General features: G+C 39.5%; 1 protein-coding gene across 1 annotated transcript in view; it reads right to left on the bottom strand.

The window, feature by feature from the left end:
* Positions 1-12,531, bottom strand: part of WDR62 (WD repeat domain 62) — a 43,013-nt gene that overhangs the window by 17,019 nt on the left and 13,463 nt on the right. Inside the window, exons 12-19 of the mRNA XM_030544344.1 lie at positions 11,067-11,158; positions 10,227-10,352; positions 7,763-7,830; positions 7,258-7,379; positions 5,661-5,736; positions 1,906-2,017; positions 1,079-1,142; positions 153-275 (exon numbers count right to left, since the gene is read on the bottom strand). Of these exons, the coding sequence (XP_030400204.1) occupies positions 153-275; positions 1,079-1,142; positions 1,906-2,017; positions 5,661-5,736; positions 7,258-7,379; positions 7,763-7,830; positions 10,227-10,352; positions 11,067-11,158 (783 nt within the window). The remainder of the gene's footprint in view (positions 1-152; positions 276-1,078; positions 1,143-1,905; positions 2,018-5,660; positions 5,737-7,257; positions 7,380-7,762; positions 7,831-10,226; positions 10,353-11,066; positions 11,159-12,531) is intronic.

The raw sequence follows: 12,531 nt of genomic DNA, 5'->3' as shown, positions 1-12,531 counted from the left end.
TCAGCTTTATGGTCATCTGTGAATTATTCAAAATATCCAGGTTAGCTCACTGCATAATTTGCATAGAAGGTGAAATATGGAGCTGCAGAAAACTTGCAGCTACAATAGAATCAAATTACTAATATGCAGTTAATGAAAGCCCACTTCAATACCTGATTTGATTAGACCAGTTTAATTCCTTTGCTTTCGTCTGCTGTTGTAGTTGATTGAGCGCCACTAAGTGCTGTTTCATACAGTTTGTAATCTCAGGGCCAAGGTGCCATATAAACACACAACTGTTGATAAAAAGATTTGTTTAAGACCTTAAAATTCTGGCATGTCTTGCATTTCTGCAATACCTTTCAGGCTGAAGAATCCCAAATTGATTTACAAAATCCAATCCTACAAATTACTGAACTCTTCTCAGTTCGGAATAAAGTCTCTAGCCAATGGTCATCAAGTCAATTCGGTGAGCTAGAACCCAGCCAGAAGCACCCAAAACTATTAAAAAAAAACCCAAAAACAAAACCACCACCACCACCACCACCCAACACCCTCAAACCAAACCAAATCTACTCCAAACACCATCATCAAGATACAAACAGAACCAGAAATACCAGGTACCGCCTCACCTGTTCATACCATCAGATTCAATTCCAATCTGGTAGACCCAATCCAACTCCCATTGAAGCCAACACTTAGTTAAAACAGATCTGTAATCTTCCACTGATGATGCTCCATTGACAATAGCAATGGTGGGAGCTGTAGCATAGACATGGTGCAGTTTTCTAACAACCATCACACTGTCTACATAGCGAATTAAAAAAGCCTGTACCTTGGCTACACTGCAGATTCCACCATTGCTACCAGGGATAATGGGTTGTGTATTCTAGGACAAAACTCGCCATACAAAGCCCCCATTAACTTTGATGGGAGAGAGAGCCTCCTCTCTTCCCTCCCATTCCCCTCCCCCAGGAACGATGGCTTACTGAGTAAATATGTTAAAATATTCATATTTGCCCTACTTTAGTACCTTCCTTGGAATATTACATTCAAAGTAGCGTTGCCAGAAGCATATTTGGTCAAGGCACACACGTACCTGTCTCCTGAGACTGTGATTAAATGCTTGCAATCATAGGTAAACTTCATCCCAGTTACTATTTCTGTAACACAAGAAATTAAGCACTATTGATCTCTTCTTCAGAAGACAATGAATTTATGCAGTAATTTTCAGTATTATCCAAGATAATTTTAGGAACAAAATGAGTTTTGGTTAGTAAGGACATATTCTTGGTTCAGTATGAAGTGACTGAAGACATAGCTAACAATTAAATTATGGGCATATCTCAATTTGAATTAATTTAATCATATTCCTCTTTTCTCACTGGAATAGCTCTAGTTAAGTGACAAGCTACCAGTGATTCTTGATAAAAGTTCTCATTTCTTATATAGTAGCTCTCTGGATGCAAGCAATTCTGGAGGATAGTGTTAAGACAGCATGCAGGTTTTGATATCTTATGGAATATTCTGATTAAAATATTTCTAAAAGCTTTGGAAAAACGTATTGAAAAACATTGTGGAGTTTAAAAATGTTCTAAAATATGCTATTCTTGGATTAAATGAACTATGCAACTATGTTTAGAGCTGGATAGTTTAATGAAAGGCATTTAAAAAAAAAATCATGTCCCTTTTACTACATTTGCTACTAACTATGCTTTATAGTTTACGGTTTGTTTAGAACACACAGGATTATTCCTGGTAAAGTTTCACCTGAGGAATTGTTGGTTAGGATAATGCTTTGGGGAAATCTTTAATAACTTAGCAGTTTTCAATTCACAGGTGAAATGACTAGTGGAAGAGACAAATGCTAAATTCTAGATTAAGTGTTCTTGAGATAAGCAAATATGATAAAATGGAAAAGCACACCTGAATGGCCAAACATTTTTGCAACACACTCGCCGGAATGGAAGTCAATGACCGAAATACTCTTATCGGAGCAACTGGTTGCTAGAAAAGTTCCTGAGGGATCCAGCTGTACCTGCAGAAACAAGATACATTTCAAATAAGTCCTCTTATTATGAGAAACTGCATATCTTCCTTCCAAAACCAAAAGAGCATAGGGTAGTTACCTGTAACTACAGTGCCCAGATAATTTCAACCACAAATTATGGAGTTATACATATTTACTGTTGTGGGAGCATTAGAAACTGTTGAACTGGTAGATTTCCAGCCAGCTCTGTCATGCCCAGAGTTTTTTTTGTTTTGTTAAACAAGTAGACATGTTGCCTTGGAGGGATTAATCCTCCAAATGGTTTGAAGAAACAGCTATTAGATTGTTTCAGAGTGGTTTCTGAACAGAAGAGATGCTCTGGGGAACCTACCAAGAGGTTGGATTTCTGAGAAAATATGACAACTGAATGGATAAATAGAACTCTCCAGATGGGAGCTGGATTGAGATTTCCTGTGGAAGAACTGATCAAATATGCACAATACACCAGTGCCAACTCAAAAACAGAGCAAAAAGAAGCAATTGTCAGTGTTATGTCTAAAGCCATTGTATGGATGGCTCTCTTGTCCCTACCACAGCAAGAACATCTCAAAGAGCGCAGCTCTTGACAGTCCACATTCAGCCATTGCCGACAGTGTTGGCATTGCCATATCAGGGATAAAGTTACAAGACAGGAGATCCTAGCAGCCCTTGAAATGTGAGGGATCTCTAACTGTGGAATTTGTTTCCTCCCTTGGTCTACACTATAAACTGGATTTCATTATTTCCCAAGTATGCTGTAAAACCCATCTCTCCCACCCAGACCATCACACACACACAGGCTTTTGGGAGAGAAGTGTTCACAAGGATTGTAGATGGTACAGAATATTGTAGGCAACCTGTGAGACTAGTAGATATTCTTCCCCTGCCATGGCAGTCAGAAATAAAGGAAAATTAATTGCAGACTTACAGGATAGATGACTAAAGAACTAAATTATTATACTGATTTTTTTAAAATGTTGTGGCTGTGTCGGTCAAGAGAGATGTGCAGAGCTTAATGCTAGATAAATTGAAATAAAACAAAATAGGGAAACAGTGATCAGCAAGAGATGGACATGTATTATTAGGACAGAATAAATGGTTTCATTCTAATGGGTCAGCTAAGGGTCAGGCATTTAAAGCCTTATACGCAGAACTACTAACGAACGAAGAGGACTATATAGAGATTAGCCAAGACTAAGCAAAGAATTACGGAGGACCTGGGAGCTGTAAAGCATGTCAAAGATGAAAAAGGAAAAGTGCGGATGGATGACAGTGAAATTAGGAAGTGGCAGCAGTTTTATGAGAAACTGCTCAATGAACTGAATGTGAAGAAACAGCTGAGGTCAGTATGCGCAAGCAACAACCTCACAAGAGCTAATCACCATGATGGAGACTTGAACACCGGCAGTGAGACTGGATTGAGACATTTAAAGCGTTTGGCCATGGGGAAGCGGTGACAATGAAGAACTTTTTCAGCTTAATTCTCTGTGCTGGAAAAATGCCCGATAAGTGGAGGAAGAGCCCACTGGTCCCTGTTTGCAAGCATAAAGAAATGTGCAAGAATGTAGAAATTACCAACTCAAAGTTAGTGTGTCACATGATGAAATGGCTGGAAAGAACTACAGAGGAAAGACTTTTGGAGGAGCTGCAGCATCGAGTAAGCCACAATGAATTTGGATTTATGCCAGGAAAGTCAACAATGGATGCAGTGTCTGCAGCTCGAATATTGCAGAAGTATAGGATGAAAAGAATGGAACTGCACTTAGTGTTTGTGGATTTGCAGAAGGCTTATGACACAGTTCCTAAGGAATTGTTACAGTGGTGTCTGTGATCGTACAGTCGGCTGGAGACATAGGTTCACGCTATCATGGACATGTACCAGGGTAGCACAACAGCAGTGAGAAGCAGTTTCCATTTCAGTGCGTCACTGAGGGTGAGGGTAGATCTAGATCAGGGGTAGGCAACCTATGGCATGGGCGCCAAAGGCGACACGCAAGCTGATTTTCAGTGGCACTCACACTGCCCAGGTCCTGGCCAGCAGTCCAGGGGGCTCTACATTTTAATTTAATTTTAAATGAAGCTTCTTAAACATTTTATAAACCTTATTTACTTTACATACAACAACAGTTTAATTAAAAGCAGCAAAGAATCCTGTGGCACCTTATAGACTAACAGACGTTTTGGAGCATGAGCTTTCGTGGGTGAATACCCACTTCCTCAGATGCATCTGAGGAAGTGGGTATTCACCCACGAAAGCTCATGCTCCAAAACGTCTGTTAGTCTATAAGGTGCCACAGGATTCTTTGCTGCTTTTACAGATCCAGACTAACACGGCTACCCTCTGATACTTAACAGTTTAATTATATATTATAGACTTATAGAAAGAGATCTTCTAATAAACATTAAAATGTATTATCGGCACACGAAACCTTAAATCAGAGTGAATAAATGAAGACTCGGCACACCACTTCTGAAAGGTTGCCAACCCCTGATCTTGATCAAGGATCATCAGCCTTAAACCTATTCCTATATCTGCTTGTAATGGACACTCTGGTGTACAAGATTAAGACAGAAGCTTCGTGGAACATGCTTTTCACCGATGTTATGTTATCCTGTGAAAATAAAATATGAACTGGAGAAAGACCTAGAACTATGAAGGGTTGCATTAGAAGCAAATGTCTTAAAAAAAAAAATAAAAAAAAAAATCAGCTGACAAAAGGCCAAACCAATGCAATCCTTTGTTCAGAGGGACAACGAGAAGCCAGTAAAACTAGATGGTATAGAATTAAAGTCTGTGCAACAATTTAAATACCTCAGTTCAGTGTTGAGCCATGATGGGAACGTTAGGATGCTAGCAGCTGCATGACGAGTGCTTGGTGTAAATGGAGGGAATTGATGGGAATTCTATTTGATAAGAATATGCCAAGTAAACTAAAGTGTATAAGATTGTGCTTAGATGTATGGGTCAGAATGTTGACCAACGAGGAAGAGAGAAGAACAACTACATCACACTGCCAAACTGAGAAGGTTCAGGTGACTGCCACGTAAGATAAGAGCTGATAGACTATGCAATGAAAGGGTGTGAGCCATGAGGCAGGTAGCCCCATCATCAAAAAGCTGAGGGAATGTCGACTGAGATTGCATGGTTATGCGAGACAGGTTGGCCAGAGAGTACAAGAGCTAGCAGTCATGGGACAAGGACCAAGAGAAAGAACTAGGAAAAAAAAGGTAGTTCAAGTTGCTGAAGGAGGACACGAAGAAAGTTGGTGTCAGCTTGGAAGATGTACTTGACAAGGACACAGAGATGAACAGCAACTGACTCCAATTGCCAGGACACGGGGAAAAAGGAAGAAGAAAGAGTTTCATCCAAACCAGGGGACCATTGTGACTCGTGCCTTGCTAACCTGAGATGTGACAAATCCTAGGGAAATTTTGAAAAATTCCCATAGTCCCTTGCAAACACCTATGTTTCACCGGACTGTAAATCTAGAAGCGATGGCACTGTAATCTCTCTACATCAGAGCATGTCTCTTTAGACTTTAGCCCTACAAACATGCAACATACATAACATTATGGTTTAATTTCATATATGCATACCCATAGCACAAGTTTCAACAGAGCACTTTAAAAGCTGCAGCAATTACTTGCTTACCTTTAGTAACGACCCATCATCACCTTGTGATCCTTTGTAGCACCACTTTTGTTTTCCACTGACAGTGTTGTATACTCTGTAAGAAGGTCATTCCGTATTTTAATGGTGTGCAGAAGAAAAGTGATTTAGTTCAGTCAAGACTTGCCTTATGTGCGCACATAAATGGAACAGGGTAACTTTGCCAGGTAGTTTTCAAATCAAGAAAGACCTTTATAAAGTACCTGCTTATAAAAGCACAAAGCTGCTAAGCTAGAACGCTTCCGCAGTTTGCCTGAGAGCTTGTACATATTTCTACCTATGTCAGTATCATTTATGTTGCTCAAGGGCGTGACTAAGCCGTAAGTTACACCGACCTAAGCGCCAGTATGGACAGCGCTATGTTGACGTGAGACCTTCTCCCGCCGACACAGCTACCACCCCTCACGGAGGAGGTTTTATTATGCTGACGGGAGAGCTCTCTTCAGCAGACTAATGTAGACTACCCCTCGTCTCTGATATCCTGAGCACCTGCAATTCACATTGGAAAAAAAAAAAAAAATCAGGTCCTAAATCTCATGACAATAATACTGCTTGAACTCATATGCACTTAGCTACATGTGGTCTCCCTATAGAGGTCACCTTTTGGCAACCTCACAGAAGCATGTTATCTCCCCTCTGGTACAGCTGGACCTTCTGAAAGGGGAAAATCTGTTGGGTTATTAATAATTATTTTAAAAGACTGACTTGAAACTAGAAAGTCTGATTAGGTGCATGTTCTAGCCCCCTACACCAAGAAAGTAACTTTGCCAAAATGCCATAAAACTATTTATAAATGGCAGTTTTAGTTTACATATTCAGGGTATTTTAAAATTGCATTTATTCTCTCAAACTGTTTGAAATTTTTGCTGTACGTTGTGCCACGTTTTAGTTCTAAGTCTGCTTAATTATTGCTTAGATTTCACAGTGCAAAAATAAAGTGTGCTAAGCAATTTCTAAATGCAGAGGAAGATGGAACTTGTCTCAAAAAAAGGTATGATGTACAGTTTCTATAATGAGAGAATTTACGTCATACCTGGTTTATGGAGGACAACAGACAAGCCAGTAGCATAAGTTTTGTTATCTACTGAAAGTGAAACAGACCTTTGGAAAAAGTATAGGGTAAATATAGTAGTACTCTGATGTTGTGGAAAGTCAGCAATGAGGATTGGACAGGACAGGTTGGTATTTGCCAGTGACTGGTTCCACCAGAACCATTATTGAAAGATGAATTCTTGGAAGAATTGGACATGTACAAATGGTTCAGGTTAACCAGCGTATTAAAACTGCTGCAAGCTTTGTTGTCAAAGCATCAGAGGAAGATAAAGAATCTTGCAGTACCATTTGTCTGAGGGATTACTGAATAAAGAATTACCATTTCATTAAAAATGGGCATGGCCATTATTAGGGCACTTAAGACTCTGGTGTCTTCTCTGACCTTTGAGTTTCTCGACTCAAAGGCTATCAGACAAAACCTTGAGATGTATTCCTGTTAATCAGACATGTTGGGGAAAATCCCTCTATTAGCGATAGCATGTTTTATAGTCCAGCCTGCATAAATAAAGCAAATAAAACAGATCACCTGACATTTCTATCTTGGCAGGCAACAGCTACGTATTTCTGTGTGATATCAATATCCATGTCGTATAAGGTAGTTTTTTCAGCGACATGATGAGTTCTGATGAAATTAATCCCATCTGCAACCTGCAGAAAAAGACGTGCAGACCAGAAAACAAGACTGAAGCACTCGGCTTCTTGTAATATAACCCTGCCTTCTGTCAACAATTTTTCCTATCTGTGTTTATGGGTACGATAAAAAAATCCCACATAGAATGTACAACCCCATGTCAGATAATGCCAATAAATCCCTGCTATAGAAACCTTGTAAATCTACAGGGCCTGCAAGGACCTGAATTTAAATCTCAAACTCTAGACTGAGATTATTCAAACTGATTTTTCAGGGGTAAGTTTATAGTATACAGTGTAACTTCAATTTTGTTAAAAAAAAAAAAAAGAGTACATATCACAGAAAAGACAGTATCTTGCCAATGATCAGCTGCTATCTACAGAGTGATGCTACATCTTACCTTCTGTGCACTGCGAAAATAAATACTTTTATCAGCTCCACAGCTTATCATTTGAACTTCTCCATTACCTGAAGGAAAAGGAAGGAAGGGAAAATGAAGTCAGAGTTTAAGGTAGGCACCAAGACCCAATAAGGATTCATTGCAATACTTCCCTTTGAAGAGCTGTAAAGCAAGAAAGCTAAAATTGCACTAAGTAGCTCCTTTTAAAAATGAAATGCTTAAGATATAAAGGTCAGATCCATAGCGGATATAACTCTGCCAGCATATATAAGAGTCAGTGAAGGGTAAGGGACCATAACCCCCCACCCTTTATATGTAGCTTTTCTTGCCGGCCAGATCGGGCCTTGTCTAGACACTGCTTCTGAAAGTTTGTCGTCACTGGTGTGAATCCTGATCCAGGGTTCTGGTCGAAATAGTGCCCGAACAGTACTCTGGTGCAGGTTCCCAACAGTGGTATGGGCATCTATGATCCTGATATATATATAGCCTTTAAGAATTTGCTGTCACTGTCTAGGATACTGCAGCGGGACCCTGACTGAATAGTAAGCAAATCAGTCCCGGCTGCAGAGCTCTGACATTGATATGAGCCTCTATAATTCTAACATATAATATTGTGACAACTTAAATGCTTTTAGCTTTATTGGTTTACAGGCCCATATATCCAGACCTTAGAATTTAGCTGAAGTTAAAAGCTAAATAAATGCTATGTTTTTTTAGTTCTCAAATAAACTTGTTTGTCAGCAATGTCTCGCACTGGGTGGGGAGGAAACCAGACATGAAGAAACGGGGTATAGAACGCTGACAAAAGAGGAACTGAGCAGGGAGGGACAAGGGGTCACTTGACTGCCAGTTTGGCTTTAGGCAAAATATAGCATAATTACTGCTTGCAAGGTAGGGTTATCAAATGACCAGCTCAATCACTGCCAAAATGCATGATCCATGCAATATTCCTATAGCTTGTGCAATATGTATTCGCAATCAAGGGGTCATAAGACAGTCAATGTAATTGCAAAAGAGACCCTGACTGGAAATACCCCATACTGAATTTACAATAAACCGCCTGCTGATTTTGCAAATAAATTATCAAAAATAGGCAAATAACGTGTGTAATCAATATGATGTTTTGCGGTTTTAGCCTTTATAAGCTTGGTAAAATTTGTGAAGGGCAGAGCAGCTTATCCCTTGCATGGGATTTTCGCTGACTCTCCCTGTATGCATACTTGTACTCTTGTTTTAACAATAAAGGTGCCTCGACCTGTCTGACCAAAATCAAATGGGTGGTGATCTTTTCCCCAACAGAAGCTACTCAATTTCCATCACATGAGGATTTGGTTCCAAATTTCCATTGATAAATAGAGAGAGTTATGAGAACATGCCAAAGATTGCTTCCCACTTGGGGCAAAGGAACATATGGGAAACCACTCTTGCAAACTGGGGTAATTCTTTGTCATTATGAATATCTATGAATTGACACTCAATCACTAATCCCTGGGTCAGGAAAAGGGTAAGAATAGACTGGTGGTTCAGGCACTCACCTAAGATGTGAAAGTGCCCATGTTCAAGTCCCAGCTCCAATGACTAATGTCTACATGGTGGAACAGCTTCAGCAGGAGGAACCGAAAAATATGCTACAGCCTAGAGGTTAGGACACTCCCCTGCAGTGTACGAATCCAAGTTCAAATCCCTTCTCCACATCAGGCAGAAGAGGGACTGAACCCAGGTCTTCCACATCCCCGGTGGGTGCCTTAGCCTCTGGGCTAAAGGTTATCAGTAGGCTTGGAAAGATGGGATTTTTATGTCAATAAACGTTGATTTCACCACACACACACACAAAACTATTTCCATCAACAATAAAAAGTTTACAGACAGGCAAAGTTCTCAAGCAGTGTTTTACTCAGAGTTTGATTTACAGCTATTTACTTTGTCAACATCATATGTCAAAATATACAATGCGTATTTTAAATGATTATAAAGATTTAACTTGTTGAATCTTGACATCAACATGCCCCACCCATCTCCCACAACTGTGAAAAAACAAAAACAAAAAAAAATGTTTAAAAATAAACATTGTCAGAATTACAAAAAAACCCAAAAATCAAATGCTACCAAGTCTAGTTATAAGGGAGTGGACTTCACTAGGCACTTTAAAAGTGCCCCCCACGCACCCCAAAAAAAAAATCTATTCACTGCTCTTTTAATTTTTGTATGTTCAAATGTCTGGTTTTGATTTGAGTCAAACTGAATTCCCCCCCCCACACACACAATTTTTCTGAACTTCCAGCAAATCGGAAAAAAAAAAAAATTTGCCCAGTTCTACTGCCAAGCTATGCAGTGAGACATCCTTTTAATGAAAAAATTCAGTTACTTAACTTAAAAACATATTGTAATCTCTTCACAGCACTGAGACAGATCAATGAAAGTTTAATAGAAACAATAAGTATTAATATGAAGTCTGGAAACTTACCTGCAAATTTGACAGCTGTTATGGCAGATGAATGATCATCCAGAGTTTGCTCCAATTTATAATTTTTATCTACGTTTAATACATGAATCAGTCGGTCTCTGCTTGCTGAAGCCAGCAGTGCCATCCCTAGAGACATTAAAAGGCATGAGGATTTTTGTTCCCTTTAAAAATAAGCAACATTTGTTTGAAGCATCATATTCTGAAAAATTACAACATGAAACTGGAATCTTCTTACATAAATGATCATGTGTATTCAGACTCAGTCTCATTTTACTAAAAAATAAAATGAAAACCCACCATTTTTTCCAGGAAAATGTATTAAAATCTCAGATAAAATATTTAACAGAGCTAATCAACAGAAGGCAGTTTTAGATGAATATTTCTGCTAAACTAAAGTTACACATAGCTTGACACAGACTGAAGCCAAAGAAACACAAATAATCCTTCAATATATTTTCAGCACCTTCTATGTCATGGGTAGGCAACCTATGGCACGGATGCCAAAGGCGGCACGCAAGCTGATTTTCAGTGGCACTCACACTGCCCAGGTCCTGGCCACCAGTCTGCGGGGGTTCTGCATTTTAGTTTAATTTTAAATGAAGCTTCTTAAACATTTTAAAAACCTTATTTACTTTACATACAACAATAGTTTAGCTATATATTATAGACTTATAGAAAGACCTTCTTAAAACATTAAAATGTATGACTGGCACGCGAAACCTTAAATTAGAGTGAATAAATGAAGACTCGGCACAGCACTTCTGAAAGGTTGCCAACCCCTGTTCTACGTTTTAAGTTGTGCTTTTGTCATTTTCCTCGAGTTGGTTTTCGAATACTTACCAGTTTCTGGTTTGGAATACTCCAAGCAGAGAACTTCTGAATCATGAGCTTCCACCTTAACTACTTCATGCATAAACTGTAATTCATGTATCCTGCAATAAAAATGCAGCAGTGAAAAGCCAGCAATTTTACGCATTGATGGGTGGGAGGAGGAGCAAACCAGTCCAGCAAAGCACTTATTAATTATGTTTATTATGGGAGTGGCCTAAGGTCCAACCAAGAATGGGGCCCAGTTGTGCTAGGCACTGTACAAACACAATAGCAGATGGCCCCTGGGGAGTTTACAGTCTTAATAGCCAGGACAGACACAGAGTGGGGAAAGGGATAGAACACACATAAGCACATGCTTATCTTTAAGCATTGAGTAAACCCACTGAAGCCTCAAAAAATGATTTGAGGACTGGGAAAAGGTCTTATAGTGAGAGATTTAAGGAGCTTGATCTGTTGAGTTTATCTAAAAGATGACCGAGAGGTGACTTACAGTGTACAAGTACCTTCATGGGGGGGAATACCTTGTACTAAAGGGCCCTTTAACCTAGCAGAGAAAGGCAGAACAAGAATGGGAAGCTAAAGCCAGACAAATTCCAACAGAAATGAGGCACAGATTTTTAAACACAGTGAGGGTGATTAACTGTTGGCATAAAACTCTTCCAAGGAAATGGTGGATTCTCCATCTCTTGGAGCCTTCAGATCAAGATTAGATGCCCCTCTGAAAGAGGCAACAAAGAGTCCTGTGGCACCTTAGAGACTAACAAATGTATTGGAGCATGAGCTTTTGTGGGTGAATACCCACTTTGTCCGACGCATGTCTGGAAGAGATGCTTTAGTCAACACACAAATTATTGGGCTCAGTACAGGCGTAACTGGGTGAATTTTTTATGGCCTGTGTTATACAGGAGGTCTAGATGACCTAATAGTCCCTTTTGGCCTTAAAGTAGATGTATCAATGGGATTACATACATGCTCAAAATTGAGCACATGCTTAAGTGCCTTGCTGGATCAGGGCAGAACTATACAGTCCCATCTTATTACACACTGGCCAATCAGATAATTGGGACAATACAAAACATTTAAGGAATAAGACTACTCTCATGATTAGTTTTGTAAATAGATATAGAAAAACCCCAGTATGGAGAAATCACAACCAAAAGCAGGTATTAGCGAGGGGATGAGATGAAGTGGGACACTTCCTCCAAAGTCAGGATTGAAAGTTATCTTCACATATGCAACGAAAGAATGTAAAATTTAGCAGTAACAGGAATTCTTGGAGCATTGCTGTGCATCCTGCCCTCTTGGGATGAGCATGTAATCCTGGATCTGCAGGTCACATGCTCTCTTACAGATTCAAACATTCAGACCCAGGTATACAACAAATCACCCCAGTTGCTTACCACACATCCAAAATCCAAGAGGCCTAAGTGGAGCTGTTCTCAAAGTGTTTTGCCCTTTTGGCACTAGTAGCAAT

The sequence above is a fragment of the Gopherus evgoodei genome, unplaced genomic scaffold (genome assembly GCF_007399415.2).
Source record: "Gopherus evgoodei ecotype Sinaloan lineage unplaced genomic scaffold, rGopEvg1_v1.p scaffold_34_arrow_ctg1, whole genome shotgun sequence".
Classification (NCBI taxonomy): Eukaryota; Metazoa; Chordata; order Testudines; family Testudinidae; genus Gopherus; species Gopherus evgoodei.
The sequence above is the reverse complement of the archived record's forward strand: the minus strand, read 5'-3'. Positions and strand labels throughout refer to the sequence as shown.